This window comes from Prorops nasuta, unplaced genomic scaffold (genome assembly GCF_024137725.1).
Source record: "Prorops nasuta isolate Cenicafe-Biocafe unplaced genomic scaffold, Cenicafe_Pnas_1.2 PNAS00008, whole genome shotgun sequence".
NCBI classification, from domain to species: Eukaryota; Metazoa; Arthropoda; class Insecta; order Hymenoptera; family Bethylidae; genus Prorops; species Prorops nasuta.
Window position 1 is genome coordinate 7,873,920 of NW_027116805.1, and position 20,609 is coordinate 7,894,528.

The 20,609-nt window shown below is 40.2% G+C and overlaps 1 protein-coding gene across 1 annotated transcript; it reads left to right on the plus strand.

The window, feature by feature from the left end:
* The first annotated feature begins 3,552 nt into the window (after positions 1–3,552).
* LUBEL (Linear Ubiquitin E3 ligase) lies at positions 3,553–20,394 on the plus strand. The gene is made up of 20 exons (XM_066730254.1): positions 3,553–3,865; positions 3,930–4,019; positions 4,105–4,575; positions 6,408–6,623; positions 6,688–6,903; positions 6,977–7,458; positions 7,881–8,920; positions 9,772–10,043; positions 10,151–10,237; positions 10,424–10,570; positions 11,120–11,476; positions 11,719–11,902; positions 12,205–17,297; positions 17,688–17,885; positions 18,017–18,295; positions 18,358–18,447; positions 18,526–18,682; positions 18,766–19,096; positions 19,524–19,692; positions 20,017–20,394. The coding sequence occupies exons 1-20, from the start codon at positions 3,854–3,856 to the stop codon at positions 20,044–20,046; spliced, it is 9,921 nt and encodes a 3,306-aa protein (XP_066586351.1). The 5' UTR covers positions 3,553–3,853; the 3' UTR covers positions 20,047–20,394.
* The last annotated feature ends 215 nt before the right edge of the window (positions 20,395–20,609 follow it).

The following is a 20,609-nucleotide window of genomic DNA, read 5'->3' on the forward strand; positions in this document are numbered from 1 at the left end:
TTCGGTCGTGCCGAGTGAGAAGGAGCAGACGGGTCAGGCGAGAGTCACCGGCACAAATTTGGGACTCTATACCAGTTGGAATGAGGTCTCGCATCAGCGTAAAGCCAAATGTGCGCAAGAGGGAGATAGAGGAATGAGAGAGGGGACGGACACCGGCATTTTAAAGAAAAGCAGCCACGGAGTAGATAAATCGTGTAGGCGCCCATTTTGCCAAGTCGAAATCTTTATGCAAATCACTTGGCAGTAGGAAAGATGTCAAAAATATTTACAACTAAACGTAATCCTATCTATTCTGTGTTACGTACTCCTTGCCTTCAGTGTCAAAGTTGGCAACCTTGTATGCTGTGGTAACTAAAATTTAGATGTATTCGTATAAAAATCAAACAGTTATATCCCATAAAACACCAAATGACTTAAAGATATCTTTTAGACGTATTTTTGTCAATTGGATTACTGTAGGATGGCTATAAGAGAACTTTTAGTCAAGTGTACTGTATGGGGCGGTATTAAAAACTTATCAACATATTTTAAAATGAAAACTGTATGTCTTAGTTGTAGGTGGGTCACAAGTGTTGACTTTATCCGAAGGGAGCATTGACTGTCGCAGAAAAGTTAGGTTAGGGAAAGGTTTGTGAGTTAAAACGGTAGTGCCAAGACCAAGTCAAGCAAGGGTGGTTCTACCTCACAGAGTACGTTCACCGGTATTTCGCATTAGACTTCCGGGTGATGAAGATAAAGGGTATGGAATACCACGGAAAAATCACTTAAGACATGGTATGTAAGTTAAAATGGCTGTACAAGCTATGTCAGAGGCAGGGGTGGTTCTGCCTCACAGAATATGCCATCCGGTATCTCGCGTTAGATTTTTCACACATGATACAGCGATGATCGGGGATGTTCCAGAAATGTTATAAGGAAATGGTTGCAACGATTCCTCACTATGACCAATCAACACCAACTCAAGTCATAACATACCTCCATAATTAAAATGAATTCATATTCCCAAAAACAATTTTCTATTAATTTCTAAACATTATAAATAGTTCCTGAATACAGACCAACGGTAGTTCGAATTCAAACATTTAGCTAGTTTCTCGAAGAACCTGGAAGTTTGTAGATGGCAGCACTATTAAAGAATCGGCAGGTAAAGTAGGAATCTTCTCCAAAACGAATCGACTAAGAGACTCGAACCACCATACCTCGGCAAATTAAACCAACAAGCCAGATCTTCGTGAAGAAGTTTACACGCTTCGATTGGAATCCAATCAACGCGCATGAAAACATGAATACGTGGTTGTTTTTTCTGCACGCGTGAGAAGCAGGTCGCACACGTTTGTTCGCATGCAGCAACACTAACGACCTTTATGAGTCCCACATTCAATAAAGAACAATTAGTGCATTCATCGGTGGACTTGGATGCTATCAGGTCGTATCGACACCTATGAATCAAAATTATCCATTTAATTAATGAATTAAAATTTAAATCTTGCAAACCACACAATATAAATATAAGACCATCCATGTGAACTTTAGAATTCTACCGGAAATTACATAAATCTATTTTTGGACAAAGAATTTCAGAGGAATATTGAAAAAGGTGGGTGTAGCGTCGCGTCGATAGAAAACATTATAAGAATTAATAGGCTCTAATGGCGAGTGAGCATTCGAGAACGCTGTATATAGACAGGCTAATGAAGGGTAAAGAAGAGGCATGCGGCACGCGACGATCGCGCATCGCGATATATTTACGCAAACGGGGAGACTTCGGCGCGAAATAGTGGCATCGGTCCAGCAACCGTGCTACGGAAATAGATTTTGGTAGTAACGGCGGCGGCAAGCCTAACGCAGCGGCCTCTTCGTTCGTGTTCGTGCTTGTGCGAACGAGTAGAAGAAAACCGAGAAGAGAGAGCCCCCAGTACCGTGCGGATCGCTACTCGAGGAAACCGGGAGAATTCATCTCCGCGAGAGGTCTCTTACATGAGTGTGAGTGTATTACCCCTGCAAGTTTCTTCCCTCTCGAGTGACGTTTGCATAACGAGAAAACTTTCCAATGGAAATCGGAAAATATTATACTCTATATATGTATAGTTCCAGTAACGAAAATTCCGAAAATCGTCGGATTCTCGCTTATCCTCGCCGTTATGCTGAACGTTTATTATTACTGCAGAGCTTTGCATATACCGATATTCGTCGAGTTTGAGGCTAAATATTATTACGTCGTATCGCAAATCATCTGAGGCTGAAAATGTGCAATTAAAGAAGGAATATAATTTTACTTGGAGATTTCGTAAAATTTATTGGCAGTGACCCAGATAACAGACAGGTTTCTAGCCAATCAAAGGATGTAGGCGAGAGAAGCTCGTGCGTTACTTGGATATCTTTGTACAGAGTTATGGTATTGTGTAGGATAAATGAAGACGAGATTTTCTGCTAGTAAATTTCTTCATTTTATAGAACCTCGCTTTGGTAGGTGCAAATTTATACAAAGTTCGGCCATTCGTCAAGGGATTTCTCATAAAGGAAAGTAGTAGCTTCGCGTGTTGTTTATGTTTTTTAATGCAGCTATTCGATTCTCCAAACGCGCGTATGCAGGGTTTGTGCAAAACAGGTGGCAGTTAAGGTGAAATTGAAATAAACACGTGTTGACTTTGGTGCATCAATATTGAAACACACAACGTACTACTTTAAGCGATAAAAATGAAGAAGCTCCTGGGCAGCGTTGAGAAAAGTTTTTTATCTATTACTCTTTCTGTAAAATAATCTAACCACCATACGAAGCACCAATAAAGGTTAATGCGTCCATAAACCATAGAGGGATGATTTGTTTTGGCTGGTTATCATGCAAAGGTTTACTTGGTCCGGAAAAAAATATACAAGAGCTCGCGTAAATGTCGAGGAAAAATAAAGCTCTCTAGGCTTAGGTGATTCTTGGAAAGCTTCCAATTTCGCTGCTCTTTCTATTTTCTCCGAAAATTCGTTAAACTTCATCTTTCGAATATATTCCAGAAAGATCACTTTGGTAAAGAAATTGCAAATTATAACCTTAAAAACTAAGACGAATCAACATAAACTTTTAACATATACAAAAAACCAAATGGTATAAGAATAAAGGGTAATCGCAGGGCTTCGTTGAAATATCGATTGAAACAGAATGGAATAAACGTTCTAAAGATACGCGAGTCTCTAAATCGAGAATCTAAATTCGAGTGGACCAATCCCCGGTGCATTAGGCGATTACAGCAAAATGAATAAATCTTTCATTCTGAAACAATGCCAATTATCGATTCTCCAATAACAATGAAAACTTTACCAGGCGTATTATCTATCGAATGCTTCTTGATGGAGAGCTATTTTGGTTGATTATTTGATTCGAGTGAATTAAAATGATATAGAGTAGGGGCCTATTAGAGGTCTTTAATGATTAATACTTGGAACAGTGAAGGTAATGGTTACTATATATATAATAATTTTCCTCTTTCACCGTTCAACCGCAGATTTTCCATTCGTATCGGGAAAGTATGATTTGGCAAATTGGTCGAGCTGAATAATTCAAAGAAAATCTAGCCGGCCGTTTGAATCGGATTTGGACGCCATGCTAGGAATTCAATATTTCACCGAACGGGACAGTATATATAAGTAGAGGAGTGTGTGGTGAGCTAGGGAGATAATTTCCGGCTATACGAGCGAGACTCTCGGCTTTATTTCGAGACGCGAAACACGATTTTTCCCAGCCTCAGAAATAGACTGATCAGCCACGCTTCCGCCTCGAAATTCACCGAGCCGCGCGTCGTCACTCTCTCAAGGGCCCACTCGAACAGTTTCGGCACTGCGCACCAAACGCACCAGCTTCGTTATGGACATAACAGTATTACACTGAGATACAAAAATATTTTTAACATAGTTTTTTAATGGACGAATTTTTGTCGTAGAATCCAGGAGCTGACAAATGGCGGCCGATGGCTATATCCAATCCTTCGACCCGTCTAAGAATGGCGAGGACGATGCCCCACTGGGTAATGGTACGTGATACACAAACGAAGCGTTGAAACTAGCGTGTGGTTGCTGCATCCGTCTGATTCGAACGATTTTCTTTCAAAACGCAAGGCACAACAGCAGAAGGAGACGGATGATCATCATGAGAAGGGTCCACCCCCGACGCCCAAGGTACCACCCCCTTCTTTGACCGGAGACTGTGGTGATCCTGACTACGAGATTATCGAATTCCCTGTCAAGGGCCAAGCTCAGCACAACAATAATAATAATAATAACAGCAAGAGTAAGAATAATAACAATAACAACCACAATACGGTGGTAGCAAAATTGTCGAGCGGCGTAAAGTGTACTCTGTGTGGATCGGAGAACGTGTTTGCGCGTTGCGACCTTTGCGATGGCAATTATTGCGAGGCCTGTGACGAAATGAATCACAAACATCCGAAGAGAAGGAGCCACGTGCGAAGGAGGCTGCTGACGGAGCAAGCACCGAAATGCAGGCCCCCGTTGCCCCCGAAGGGCGAGCATCTCGCAAATCCACCTCCGGTTCCACCACCGCGCAGAAACCGGAAGTCCACCTCTCAGGTAGGCTGCATCATGGCCTGAGCTGAGGCTACTTTCCCATAGCGTCCAAACTCTCCTTCCAAATAGTCATTCAAGCTTTTTCCTTATTTCCTTTTCCGGTTTTTCGCCACTGGGACGTACGCTGACTCCCTACGCTCTTGAAAGGACAAAAACCTCGCAAAACTACCTCTCATCCAACAACGTTGAATTAAATACAATCTCAGTTAACGAATTGATTAACCAATTCCAGCATAAAACTTTAATAATTACGATTTAAAATTTACCCACTTATGTCATCATTTTCTTATAACTGTTAATCATTAATCGCAATGGATTTTTGTCCTATACTATCTGTGAACCAAACTGAAGCTGTATAGTTCGGAAACTTCTTTAAAATCTGCTACCCTTGCTTTCTCATTTCCCTCTCATTTCCATCTCATCCCAGCTTCTCTCATGAACCACTACTATGCGCTTTTCAATTCTTATTATGTAATAATCAGAGGTGTTAATATTTATTTATATATATATACGCTTATTTATCTCTATATATATATATATATATTATTCTCAAACGACAACGTGATAATGTACAAATTCCAAAAGTCCCAGTGCTATTTGCGAATGGCTCCTATCGAAACTATTGTACACTGTAACTATATTAATTTATTATTGATGAATTGGTGAGAATATTGGAGCATATCTCCAAGGCTTTTGTAAAGGCGACTGAACGCATGTTATTGAAATTCTTAGAAGCTTCACACCGAGGCCACGAAGAGATATTATTAATAAGCTTAATTGAAGTTTAATTATCGTTGATTTGTTTTACGTCGAAGATTTGATTGTAATTAACTCGTTGATATTTAATACACCACGTTACCGCAAGAGAAACTGCTGCCGTATTCACTGAATCCCATACTCTCATTATCATCTCTTTTCTCTCGATTAATGTAACGGCAAGGAAATGGCAAGTTAAAGTGAGATCGCAATAATAACGACTGCGCACAGTTTGGCTTTTAAATGGGATCAAAATTCAGACACGAATAGACAAACCGGTGAATATGGCAGACTACGGTGAACAGGGTGAACATTATCAGCTTTATCACACACGAGTCCAAAAATTTGCAATTAAAAAAAAGAAACACAACGATACACACAATTATGCACTTTCCATACCGTTACCAAAGAACAACTGATTAGGATCTTCCTTTCTAATCAGTTGTTTCATCATTCGCATCCTAAAGCTAATATACGAGTCATAATTTTGCAGATAACTATCGCTGCCCAACATTAATAACGAATCTTACCTGAATTATATCACGTCTACATATAGTTCATCATAGTTGTTTAATTAACATATAATTTGAAAATCACAGGAGAGTAGCATTGGTCCATAATTGCAATTATATATATAACGATTAAATTATTGTCCATCCAACACCAAAGAAGCAGAATCCAGATCAACTACTTCTTAGTTTTTTAAATATTCATCAATAACTAATATCACATGAATTATCACATCTATCATTCGTTATAGCAATTTAATTTAAATACAATTTAAAATTCACGGTATACTAGCTTTAGTCAATATTGCAATTATATACAATAATTAAGTTGTTGTCCATCCACCAAAGAATCAGTATCCAGATCGACCACTCCTCAATTTTGTATCTATTCATCAGCAGCGAATCTTCACTCCTCAAGGTGCTATCGATCATCCAGTAGATTTTGCTCACGATATCTTTTACCTGGCAAACGCTTGTTGGCGCAGTTTTCCCTCGCAACGAACGCTTTTCACTGTTCGATGGAACAGAGAAAGAGTGCTGCGTATAATAAAATTGAAGTTTCGCGCTTAGGCTAGGGCAACGCGAAGCCAGGGAGCTCCGAACATATCGTTGATCGAGAAGGTGGGGGGGATTTCCAAGCGAAATCTTCCAAACGCGACCAGACCTTTACCGGCAACTCCGGACTCGGGATTAAGCTCTGCTTTCACCACGAAATCATCACAATCGATTAATACCTCGGCGAACGAGGCCTCGGTATCAGGAACGGATAAGATGTCCACTCTTCAGGTACACAAATTGAATCGATAAGAGTCTTTAAGGAATTTTACTAAAAATAATTTCAACATTTTAGGAGAGATACAGGAGGTACCAGGAAGCTATGAGGTTGCAGGATGCGAATAGGAGGAGACCTCCAACGGACATTTCAAGGGACATTTTGAGTCCAAGGCCACTGAGCATGGCTAGTACCAAAGCTGCACCACCGAGTCCACCAGTCAGATCGATGATGCAGTCGACGAGTGTGTGTGATTTATCGACTTCTCACTTGTGGAATCCAACGTTGCAACAGGTATATTATAGTGGAGTTAATATTGTATTTATAATTGACAATGAGAAGCTAATTTTTAAGTTTATAATTTCAGGCTCAGTCTGCAGTTCATTTAGGTGCTGGTGGAATGCCAATGATGTGGTATCCACCTGGTAGCACTTGGGACGTTCCCATAGGTGGTTCCATGAGTGGATCAACAATGAGTCTGAATCATCCAGCAATGTGGGGTTATCCAATGGGATATCCTGCACCACCAATGTTACCACCACACTATCCTGGCACACTGTCCAGACCACACAGTCCTGCCAGAAGCTTCAAATCCAGCAGAAGATCCAGACCACCCTCGCCATCCCCCAGTCTCAAATCCAGAAAGTCTCTCGCTTCAAGGTCGCGATCTAGAAGGTCCCCAGATTCTCCATCTGATGCTAGCTCAGAAGACTCTGGTGATTCTGACATGGATGAGAGACTTTCACGTGGATCCAGGAGCCTCAGACGCACCAGTGTACCCAGAAGCATCAGGAACAGGAACTATAACGATGATGACGATCCACGATGTTTTAATAGAAATCGTCGAGAGTGAGTACTGTGTTGGACTGTGCAGAGTTTCCGGTTCACTCGTGCCAAATTGATAAATTCATATAGATGAAATTATTCTGAACTTTAAATTCTTACACTACACACGCACACTCATTCTTATATATGATTTGTAATTAGAAATTCATTGAAGATTTTATTGGTAGAATTACTCATTACTATGTTCACATTGGTACAAATTTTTTAGTCAATCCAGAAACTAATAAATTGAGATGTAAGGAATGTTTAGACCTTGACAACTTTTTAATTAACAGTTACATAAGAATTTTTATAAACACTTTTCTCTTAATATTGTTCACTCTATTTGAATTTATCAGTTTGTCATGAATTAACCAGAAACCTTACATATAATGTACTGTATATATTTAAAGCTCATTTTAAAACCTTCAAATGTGCATTTGCAGCAGCTGGAGATCAGAGGACAGATTATTGAACACTGACGATCAAATGTCGGATAGCCAATCGAACAAAAGACGAATGGTCCCGAGGAGTTACGAGGATTGTCGAAGGGACGCTGTGAGTCCTCGTCGTCGGAACCACGACGAAGAGCGACGTTCCTTAAAAGTGGAAGCGATTGGTAAAATTGAAAATGGAAATTATCGTGGTAGACGTAAACGCAGCACGGATGAAGAATTTTCTGACAGAAGATCGAGTCTTCCTGGACGATCCAGAGTCACCAGTTCTTCGGATGATTTTGGTCCAAGGGACGACGAAGGACACTCGAGGAGAAACTCGACCAGCAGACGAGACTCAGATATTCTGCAAAAGACACGCAGAGACTCCAGAAGATCCTCTATCGACTCGGACCATCGAGAAACTGGAAGGTCCAGGGAGTCTTCAGCATCTAGAAGACATCGTGCTTCGGAGGAACTCGAATCGTACAACGAACAGGGAAAGAGCAAAATTGTCAATAAAAATTCTACTCGATCCAGCTTGGAACCTGATGGTCAAAAACTTGGAAAGGTTGTTCCTCGAGAGGTCCTTGCTAGGGACAGGAAGACTCAAGATATGGACGGACCTAGAGAGAATAATGAAGGACGAATTTCGAGGCAATCCTCACGAGAGGACTCTGGAACTAGGCAGCAACTGCAACAACGTTCTAGTTCTCAAGAATCGAGAAGATCTTTGAGGACCGTATCTCCAATGGTAGTAGACTCGACCAAGGACCAAGGAGTCCGTGCAGAATTGCCAGTCGAGGATTGGTCCTGCGAACATTGCACCTTTATAAACAAGGAGAAGGACCGTGTTTGCGTGGTCTGTTGCAAAACCAAAAGCAGCGCTCTGCCTCCGATCGCTAACACGGACGAAGTGGATGAAATTGCGAGCGAAAAGAACGAATCGCGACTAGATACCGACCCCAATCGTGACCTTGAAAAGAAAACCAGTACGCTGAAGATTTCTAACAGCGAGGAAAGTGGCGACAGCGGTTCCATAAGGAATAAAGGTAGAATGAGGCGAAAAATCAGTTTTTCGTTTGGTACCAAGCTGTCCAAATGACGTCAGACATGTGACATTCCATCTTCTTGCGGTTGGGCTGTAGCTGCCCGCTCCTTTATTCCTTTCACTGTTACATAAGGTACCTGCTGATAACAAGGTCCTCTATTTAAAACAAATATTAAATTTGAATACGTGCAAGAACATTCTTCGTTTTTTACAATAAATCTAAAGATTTGTACGGAATGTGTGAAGAATATTTCCTGCAATATTGATCATTTTTCTTTCAACGTTTCTCTACCGGGCCTTGTTTTCCACCGGTACCACTTAACTTTTTTCACGCGTTTGAATTTTACATCAAGCTGAAGATGCTCAATTAGTATACCAATCTTTTGTTTCTTCTTCTTCTCTCATGTATACACACTTGGATGAATAATAAAGACGCATGCAAATTTTTGTCAAATATATATACTATATTACGTATACTATATATATAATATTTCCAAGTACCAAATGCATAGTCGTATTTGAATTTTGAGGACCGACATTTTTCAAGGTCACATCAAGATATCAATCTGCATTATTATTCATTCAAGCAACGATTTTCAAGCACGAGTGCGCATTTGGAATCTGTTCTTTTACTCTCTCTACAAAGATACAACTCTCGATAGAATAAGAAAGCACCAACAATGTACAAACACAGATTTCTCTTTAGAACTGTCCTTTGGTATATATCATTCGAGATATATATACATCCTATTGTAGAATCTTTACGAATTTTGCTTCATGGGAAAAAGCGACGCGTGGGTCGAGCAGAGCGAAAAAAATCCATGTAACAAAAAAATTTTTTAAATTTTGCAGACAACGCGTTAGATAACGCTTCACGAAATTCGCAAAATATTAACGAACCGTCGGAAGCCGACAGAGTTATGAGAAGCGACGCTGCCACGTCGATAGACATTGAACCTGAAGTAGCTTTGCCAGCATCGTCCCCTTTAAATAGCTCGACTAGTACTAAATTAGCAGACGAGGAGGTAGCCCTGATCGAAAAATCTGCAAAATCCGATCAGAGAGGACAACAATCGTCTGTATCCACTGGTACATCACCACCACCACAAACCATATCGACCCAAGTACGTTTCAACCAAGAAAAAAGTCAATTGTCAAATTCTGCAATTTCCTTTGATAATTAACAATCCTTCGAGTCATCTGCTTCTCTCCTAATGAATGAATTTTTCAGACCTACGATTATCTACCCAGATCCAATGGGAGACCAGCTTCGGTTGGTTCCAAGGGGTTGTTGACCTACGAGGACAGCGATGGAGAGGTATGAGAATCAGCACAAGAGCTTTTTTATCCCGAGTCTAGCTCAAAATCATTAAGATTGCTAGTAATCCCGTATACTGGTAAAGCTTTAAATGATTTAGTCATGCATTATTCTTAGCTTAAGGATTCGAATGGCATGTGAAATCTGGTTTAGTAAAAAAAACGAGAATGGAGCGTTTTGTTGTAGGAACCTGCGAGATTCATCAACAGTCCTGATTTGTATCCTCGTGGGATGCAGGAACACCAGCTTTTCCAGCAACTGGTGGCAGCACACAGTAGAGATCGCACCAGAAGAAACTCCACAGACTCCACCCACTTCTATTACCGTTCTAGGGTAAACGCATTTACCTTGTAGCAATGCAACGTGCGATCTTTGTTTTACCAACGTGTTTGCCCCTGCACCATCCTCGACCCTATTGTTCTTTCGTAGCCTCGGTGTGAATATAGTCAGGACCTTGATTTTTTGCTTCCTCTGGAAATGGCGTTTATTTATAAATACGTCATACGTTGCCACTAACATAAGAGCAAAATCAAATGTACCTAAAATACTTCCAGCTCAACTGTGAGATACGTTCTTGCCTCCACACCACCCCCCCCCCCCCCCCCCTACATAGCAAGTGAATTTTCATCTAATTTCTATTTGTCTTTAGTCTCCCTCTGTCTATATATATATATATATATATATATATATATATATATATATAGTGATTTTATTACCTTTATTATATATTATACATAATCATGCTTTGATTTTGTTTTCAGTCATCGCTTTAGCATTTATTATATTTTTTGTTCAATTTTAGTCACCAGTGCAGAGTTTCTATAGAAAGTTTAAAAACTTTTAAAGTTTATTAATAAATTAGTTTTTGTCTATTTGTTGCAGGAACCTAGTCAGTCGAGATACACAGAGGCTGGCTCCTCTGCACAGATCCCATCCACTTTGACCAGACAAGGATTGGAAATTGTTGAGTTACTGAGGGAAGCCGAAAGACAAGGATTTTCAGCCGATGACGTTCAAACTGCTCTAGCTCAGGGTGCTACTAATCCTATTGAGTGGTTAAAGACACAATGGCCTCACTTGATAGAAACCGTACAAATTTTGGTCAGCACTCAAGGCAAAGAGCTGAAGGAGAACAATATTGGTGACTTGTCCATCGGTGAGGCCAAGGATGCTCTGCGATTAGTCAAAGGCGACGTCTGGAATGCTGTGGCTGCTGCGATTCAACGCAGACAGCGCAAAGTAATCGAATCATCCAGTTCCAAAACCTGCTACATCTATAAAGTAGAAGCATACATTTTAGCAAATATTAATAAAAAGCATAGAATGTGATATGCGATGAGTAATGATTTTTAGGATAACGATAAGAAACCAAGATTCGCTTCAAAATGATCTAGCCAATTTTGGAACTATTTCCCAATAATCGTACAACCAACAAGAACCAAATTCGAATCGACTGATAATCACTGATTTATTCTTTTCAGTGTGCAGAAATAATGTTGAAAGGAAATTTCACATTGGTGGAAGTGGTAAAGGCTCTTGATAAGAATGCTGGTGTCGAGGACGCAGCATTGCTAGAATTGCAAAAGAATCAGTTGAAACCATTTTTAATGCGTATTTGGGGTCCTCCAGTGGGGGTGGAGAACGACGAGGCTGCTCCACTACAGGGTCAGTAATTATCTTTGTAAAAACCGAGTTCCTCACTGGGAAAATCGATGAAGCCCCATATATAGAATCAGAAGAGTGCTCTGGATAATATAATTTAACTAAGAAAAATCGCATACGATTTATCCATATAAATTTAACAATATTGCAAATACTGGGGTGTTGATCGAATTTGCTCGTTGATGTCTGTTATCAGCACAGCACATATATATATATATATATATATATAGTATGTAGATATAGTTTAGAGATTAGAATGGACGAGAGAAGAGAGTACAGAAAGATTTGGGACTGTGTGCCTGCAGATGCAGCAGATTTGGTCGGTAGTGCAGCGGAGATTATCGAACCTGTTCCCGACATGTCGGATATGGAGAGGAAGAAGCAGGTAATATTAGCAAACGTTGAACATTTCGCTGCGTTGCAGGCGGACGACTTTCGAAAGCAGCTGACAGGTCTTCAACAGCTGACCGATAATTGGCAAGTCGAGCAAGATCCTCCAAAAACTATCGACGATAATCCTCTCAATTTGCCCGAAATCGATAATAACGCCACGAACCCAGCGGATGATGCTCCAACAGTCATAGCGAGTCACGAACCGATCAAAGTTACCGTTAAAATCCAGGAGAGACAAACGGTAGAGTCAGATTCTACCGCAATTCGGCCATCACAGACAGAATTCCTTCGAAATACTCCGAATGTCCCTGGAATGTCCCACGTACCTTCCACGACCACAGAGACTGTCATTTACGCGAATCTCCAGCAAAAACTTTCAAATAATCCCCACGACAGCGAGATGAGGTCTGAATCAACGTACAATGATGATAATAATAATAATAATAATATTGTCAACGAGGCAACAACGTCCACCACGATGAACCACCAACTTTTGTCGTTTATGAAATTTTTGCCTGAGCAGCTTTTGGGACCTTTCACGAAGGCAGTGGAACTTTTTTCCACGAGTATTTCCAATGAGAGCAACTGGAAAGATATTATTGGTACGAAGATGGAGAAAATTGATGAAAAAACTGGTAATCTTGAGTCTTCTCTGCAGGAAAATTTGGAGAAAGCATCGTTGAGTTCTTTGGAAAATTTGGTGGTGGTTGAGAAGGATGAGAATGTTGTGGATTTGGGTGAAGAGGGAAATAAACTGTTGCAGAGTAATCGTTCAGGAGCAACGAGTGATGTTATCGATGAGAGTACTGCTTCGAATTATCGTGGACAGTCTCCAGAAAAAAGTGAGATATCGATAGGTAAAAATTCAGAGCCTAATGCTACTTTGATGAAAACCTCGCAGGAGTCAAAGAAACTCGAGGCTTCCACGAAATCGGAGGAAATGAAAATTTTACCAGAGACAGTCGAGGTTGACACGAGTGTATCGAGTGAAGGAAATAATTCTATTGATAAGAAAGAAGTTGAAGTAAGAAAATGTGATGAAAAAACTGGTAACCTTGAGTCTTCTTTGGTGAATTTGCAGAAAGTATCATCGACTTGTATTAAAATTAGTAAAAGGAATGAGAATAGTGTGGATGTGAAAGAAGAATCAAGTAATTTATTGGAGAATGATAAGAAAGTCACGAGTGATATCGTTGATCCGACTAGTACTTCCAGCAGTCATGAACAATTTCCAGGGACGAGCAAGGTATCCATACAGAAAAATTCTGATGGCAATACTGCATCAACCGAAACCTCGCAGAAGCCAAAGAAACTCGAGTCTTCCACAAAGTCAGAACAAAAGAAAATTTTACCAAAAGCAGTTAAAATTCACACGAGTGTTTCGAGTGAGAGAACTAATTCTAGTGATAAAATAGATAAGAAAGAGGCTAAGGTAGGAAAAATAAATAAAAAAACTGTCATTACTGAGCCTTTGGTGAATTTGGAGAAAGTATCACCGACTTGTGTTAAAATTGCAAAGGGGAATGAGAATATTGTGGATTTGAATGGAGAATCGAGTAAATTATTGGAGAACGATAAGAAAGTCACGAGTAACGTTATCGATCTGTGTAGTTGTTCGAGCAGTCGTGGAGGGTTTCCAGAGACGAGCGAGATATCGGTACGTAAAGATTCTGAGGCGAGTGCTGTGCAAACTAACATCTCGCAGAGACTGACGACCGAGCCGACGAGCGTTCAAATTTCATGCGATTCGGTTGGAAATCTGAATTCAGAATCGACGAGTTTAGAAATCTCGTGGCGTGACGTAGAGGAAAAAATTGCAACTGGTTTGGAAAGGACGAAGTTAACCGAAAATGCAATTTCTCTTAACGATCAATCATTTTCACTCGAAACGTCATCATCGAACGATCCAAAAAATCCCACGCTTGAAATTGCAAGAAATAATAATAATAATAATTTGTGTATAAAGGAAGCTGAAAAACCTTCCGAAAACATTATAGATTTAGCGATTCCTAATACTGCGATTAATTCTGATCATACATTATTAACGAAAGATCATTCGAATAACTCAGTAATTATCGATAGGTCAGAGTCATTGAATAACCAATACAGTGTGGGCTTTCGAGAAATTGCTTCTAATAATATCGCGTTAATTGATGATGCAATAGTGGGAGGAGGAAGAGTCGAAGTATTAAAAAATGTTAACGAAGAAGAAATTAGCAGAAGCTTGATTGAGGAATCTGAAAAACCACCATTAGATGATAAAGTTGTTAATTTAACTGGGATAGTACAGCTGGATGATACAGTCCAATATGAAAATATTAAATTCGGTGATTCCTCACGAATGAAGGAACAACCAAAGGCAATAGAGTTGGTCCAGGAATCTCTCTTGAGCAAAGATAACTCAGCATCTCGAAGTATCCATGAAGTAGAAATTATCCCATTGCTGGATGTTAAAAAAATTTTTTTGGGAATACCTTCCAGTAATTGGAGCTCAAGTACAGTTTTTTCTGCAGAATCTACCACTACCACCAGTGGAAATTTATCCCCAGAAATTTTTGTAGATGCTTCTGAAAATCTCATAGAATTTCCTGAACCACCCACACCGATCAACTTACTGGATCTGGATAATGGGAAGCTTTCAAACATACTGAATCCATTTGAAAGTAAGAAAAGTGGGAATGATCTGCCAATACCATTAATTGATATTTCTAGCAGAGAATGCTTGCTACCAATTTCTGAAAATAAGAATAATACGGTGATCAATGCTATTGTTGATGATTTGTTGCCCAATCTTTCCTTTACTACTGAAGAAAATTTCAATACAAGTGTTCCTTTGAAGACTAACGAACGTAGCTTATTAGATCTCGAGGGTAAAAAGGAAAGACCAGTGAGTAACGATAAGAATTTAGAGAATAAGAATAGTAGAGAAGTTTGTAATAATAATGCTGTAAAAACTTTTGTCAAGCAAAGATCTAAATCACCTAATGGAAAAATTGTGAAGAGAAAGTCACCTTCGAAGGTCGTGAGGAAACCTTCTTATTTGCCAAGAAGGATTTTCGTCAAGATAGGAAATTCCAAAAATTTCAGTAAAACTTTTAATGGTAAATCAGAATTTTGCAAAAACTCAGATACCATTATTAACAAGGGAATGAAGAAAAATATTTTGTCTGGTAAAAATATTGTCAAGTCAGGTTTGAGTAATGCTGGGTCAATTGTACAAAATCGTGAAGCTAAGAAAGAGACGAATGAAACGAAGACTGTAACAGAATCTACGAAATCAATATTAAATTCTCCAGCAAAGGATACAACTAATTCAGGAGCGTCCAAAGTATTTAAAACTTCGAGAATTCCTGTGCTCACAGCTAAAACTAGAAATCCCATAGTTGCATCGGCTAAAGTGAAAAAACCCACTGTGGAGACCACTGCAAACCCAAGAAACCCAGAGGAAAACCAGCAGACGAAAAAATCTCAAACAAAGCGATCTTCGACAAATTCAAAATTATCAAAAACTGTTGTAACTCCCGTAATAGAAGATTCGAAAGATAGCACGAAAGAATTCACAGTAATTAATTATACCGAACAAACTGAGCAAACTTTAGAAGAGAAAAATACAGAGATGGATAAGAGCGAAGAAATTGTAGACCCACGAGAGGCTTTAAAAATTGAAGTACATGAAAATAATATAAAAACGACTAAATACATTGATCCAAAGGAAGAATTAAATTTGCAAGAACGAAATCTCGACGTCGAGTCAACAAATAATGTATATGCAGAGGAACCGAGTGAGAAAAACGAAATGGAAGAAGATTGCAATTCTGAGACCGAGGAGTCTTCATTGGAGAACAATGAAAGCATTTCTGAAAATGAAGAAAGAAAAATAGAAAAATTCGATTCCCACGAGTCGCTCTGTAACGTTACCATCGAGGATATGACGGATGCTGAATATTTATTGAAGGAAACATTGACAAAACTAAAAGCGGAGATATCGGATTATGAAGAATCCGAAATGAGCAACGAAGCCGGAAACGAGAAAAATGAGGATGAGAGATCTGAATCGTGCAGCAGCGCTGGTTCCTCGATAAGGTCTGAATCGTCGAGTAGCTCGTGTGTGGATGATGAAGAGTCGGAAGAGTTCATGGAGGACGTTGAAGAATTGGAAGATGAAGAGATAGATGAAGAAGACCTTGAAGAGGAAGATGAAGAAGAAGAAGAAGAAGAGACTGACGAGGAGGAAGAGTACGAAGAAGAGGAAGAATTGCAAAAGACAGAAGCGAGAAGCGTAAAAGAAAGTTCGAAAGAGAGAAACGAGACAATTAACCAAATAACTAAAGAAACGGATAAAGAGGAGAAAGGGATATCGAGTACAGAAAAGTTACAAAGGAAGGACAATAAAAGCATCGTATTAGAAGCGAAAAACGATAAACCAATAATTAAAAAGGGAAACGTATCGAAAGAGGACATAGTAAGGACAATTATTATCAAAGCATCCGAGCCAGCCACGGATTCAAAGCGAAACGATACGAGCAAAAAGACCATTAAGGTGCAGCAATCTGTTATCAAATCGGGGATTAATAATTCTATAACGAAAGCCGTAGACGTGCAAGCTCCGAAAATTGAAAACGTTCGAAAGTCAGCCTCGATTAATAAAGCTGAGAAGGCGGAGGGCAAAATCTCGAATGAGGTCAATGAAAACGTGAGACGAGCGAGCGAGGGGATTAAAGTGTCATTGAAAACTGATAAGGGGAGTGCGAATAACGAATCGACAAAAGCCTCGAAAGCTGCTGTGCAAAAAAGGCTTAAAGATACTCGGAGGGCCAGTACGGGTAGCAAGGAGATAAGAGCTGAGATTGATAAGACTCTGGAAGGTGGAGGTCAGAAAAAAAGGTTTTCCCTCGTAGCCAGTTGCATTCGTCGTTTCGAGGGCGAGGAAAGGCCAAAGAGAGAGCATGTGAAAAGAGGAAGTAGCATCGTGAAGCGCGAAGAGTCTCCCAAAACGGAGAGGGAGGTCAGTAGACACCAATACCACCCCCAACAAATTATGTCGAGTTTCTCACTCTCCCACTTCTTGGAAAAACATTCTCGAATAGAGAGACAAATTAGAACAATAGGTTGCAAAGTAATTAACAGGAAAAAATTGTTTGCTTTCATATTTGGCCAAATTATCTTCTTGTGTCGTTAATACCCCCCCCCCCCCCCAACCATTCCCCTTTAAACCTCTAGAACCTTGTAATTGAACTGGTGAGTATAGTTTAACATATGTACGTGTGACTAACGTAAGTTTGTTGCGTGTTGAAATTACAAATTTTCTATCATAATTCCCTCTACGAAGGAATAAATACTTTATTTTCTAGCAAAGATCGCTTAATTTATATTAAATTTAATTTTGTTTCCATAGAGGATCGCTCGACGGTTATTGGCGGAGGGCAAGGCATCCAATTATGACGAAGCTGAAATCGCTGCTAGTTTACTTGCCCTCAAGTTCGGCGATATCGAAGCATTGCACGCTGCGAAAGAATGTTCCAATATCGAGGCAGCTTTGGCTTATTTGCAGCAAGAATGTGAACTCTGCACTGGACGCTTTCCCATGAATCAGGTATACACAAGGTTGCTCCGATCCAATAAAACTCGTTGAAGACTCGTCGAGGATGCAAAACTTTTTTCTTACTCGGTCACTGTATTTATTATCAATCAAGATCATATTTCTGATGGATCGTGATTTTTCAGATGATATCGATGCTGAAGTGTATACACCGTTGCTGCAACGACTGTGCAAAAAATTATTTCACCATTCAGATCAGTGACCGTAGCATCGTGGATGCTGTCTGCCCATTCTGCAAGGAGCCTGATCTCCGAGAGGCCAACGAGGATGACGTACTCGAGTACTTCAGCAACTTGGACATTCAACTGAAATCTCTCCTCGACCCACCAATCCACGAGCTCTTTCAAAGAAAACTGAGAGACAGGACCCTCATGCAAGATCCAAACTTCAAGTGGTGCGTCCAGGTAAGCCTTGGAGAAGCGATCAATTTCAATTTTCTTAAAGGTTGACCTCGTGACCTTAATAGTGTTCCAGTGGCTTCTACGCGAATCCAGATCAGAAACGTCTGATATGTCCGGATTGTCGATCAGTCACCTGTGCATCTTGCAGAAGACCTGTAATGTTTACAATCCATTAAAACTTTGATCGATCTCAATTATTTATTTAATTTCAAGTATTTTGCGACAAATTGTAGTGGGAGAAGCAGCACGAGGGCATCACCTGTGATCAGTTTGCAGCGTGGAAGGATGAAAACGATCCGGATAATCAGGCTCTAGGTTTGGCCAAACACTTGGCTGACAATGGCATCGATTGTCCCAAGTGCAAATTTCGTTATTCCCTTTCGCGAGGAGGTAAATAAAGATGTGCCAATATTCCCCCTATGCACGTGGGTCCTCCTGTAAATACAACAGAAAAATATTGAATATTATTTCAGGCTGCATGCACTTCACCTGCAGTCAGTGCAAATATGAATTTTGCTGTGGTTGTGGCAAAGCTTTCGTCATGGGAGCAAAATGTTCCGTGAGTCCCTTTTGTGCAAAATTGGGTCTTCATGCTCATCATCCACGCAACTGTCTCTTCTACCTTCGCGACAAGGAGCCAGCGCAACTGCAACAACTGCTCAAGGAAAATGGCATTAAATTCGACACGGAAGGAGTCGCTGGCGAACGGAAGTGCAAAGTTCAATTGCAGAAAGAAACTCCAGCTGGGGTCGTAGACGCGATATGCAACTCTGACGTCGTGGCTGGCCACGCTGGTCTATGCAGGTTGATAATAGTATTCTCCTCACTTTTTATACGTAAATTAATTATTCCACCGGAAGTCCCGAACGACTCACCGCCACAGAGCGATAATATCGAGGATCCGATTGAAAAACTATTTTTGATGATTATTATTATCAAGTATGACGCATCGCGTCCTTGTCCAATGGTTCAAAGTCTAATTTCTGATCCCTGATGCACGTCCAGGATCCATTACATCGAGTACCTTGTACAAAAGATTCGCGTAAGCCAACTGGAGCCCCTTCCGTTATTGAACGTGGACGATCTAGAGACCTGCGTCCGTCGTGCAGGATTGAAACTGCCCCCAAACTGGTACGGACGGAATCCGGACCACTACAGGAACGACCTGGTCGAGGTAACAGAGTGTACCGGGAATGAAGCACGACTAAAATCTGGGTACTTTTCCCCGCAGGCAGCACTACGTTGAGTACTTGGCGGGCCTGGTGCTAAACGGCAAATTGGACCCTGTGACGATCTTTGACTTGAATGAGGCCAAACAAGAGTTGCGCCGCCGGGGAAAAGTTCCCCCTGCGAAGGACCAGGAAATGTCCGAGCGGGATTATCTCGACGCGTGTATTCAGGTGACTAACCGCCTTCCTCCACCTCCTCCCTCCTTCATCAACCATTCACGTCTCTTCTCTTCGCTCTGCTAATCTCACCCATACTGCTCGATTAATTAACAGGAAGCTCATCCATGTCTCGCATTTGGCCTGCTCCAGCAAAACATTCTGTACTTTGTTCGTCGGTCCTCCTGCATTTCACGCTCTTTTCACTATGTTCTATTTTTTCTCTTCTTGTATGCACCTTGGCAAATGCCAAGTCCTCGTGGCTTCCATTCGAAAGCTTCACTCTCACTTTGCTACAAATTTTTCTACTTACGACAACCACCTACGTTTCTTTTGCAGATTGTTCGGAAGGAGATTCCATTGGAGTGACAGAAACACAGCGAAGAGAGTTGTTTCTCTGCTATTGGGCTTAGAGAAAAAGTGCTATAAACGCCTTGCTTCGATTTATTTAGTTGCCATATATCGACTACTGAATTTTTCTTATGAAAACTATATCATTGTGTGGTATCATTGGAAATTCTGTACGGAATGGTATATTTGTAATTTATAATCAATTGTAATGTTCATATTTATAGAAAAAGTTAAAATTATAAAGCTAGGGCAAATTTTTATTTGTTTTTATTGGTAATATGATAAGATTGAATAAATTGCATTTTTTATACTTTAAAGTATGTCAAGTAGTAAATAAATAATTGTTTACAGTTCTCATAAATATAATTTTAATCTGGTTTTTATTTTTCTTGGTGTCGAATTTCTCTCCCAGATTCCGTTAAACCTTTCTATATTAGGCATTTTTCGTTTCACTGCTCTTGAACTTAAATTTGTATTCACAATAGTTTTACCTATTGAAATTCCTTCCATGTTTGGTATGATTATATATAATTATAACTGAAGACCGTCATTTTAATTTCGCGCTCTTTCTCGTTCTCCCC

What these genes read in the sequence shown, in the direction of transcription:
- LUBEL (XM_066730254.1), top strand. An exon ending in GGAATCCAACGTTGCAACAG is followed by an intron (nt 6,904 to 6,976) that starts GTATATTATAGT and finishes TTATAATTTCAG; the next exon opens with GCTCAGTCTGCAGTTCATTT. An exon ending in GACGCTTTCCCATGAATCAG is followed by an intron (nt 17,886 to 18,016) that starts GTATACACAAGG and finishes GTGATTTTTCAG; the next exon opens with ATGATATCGATGCTGAAGTG.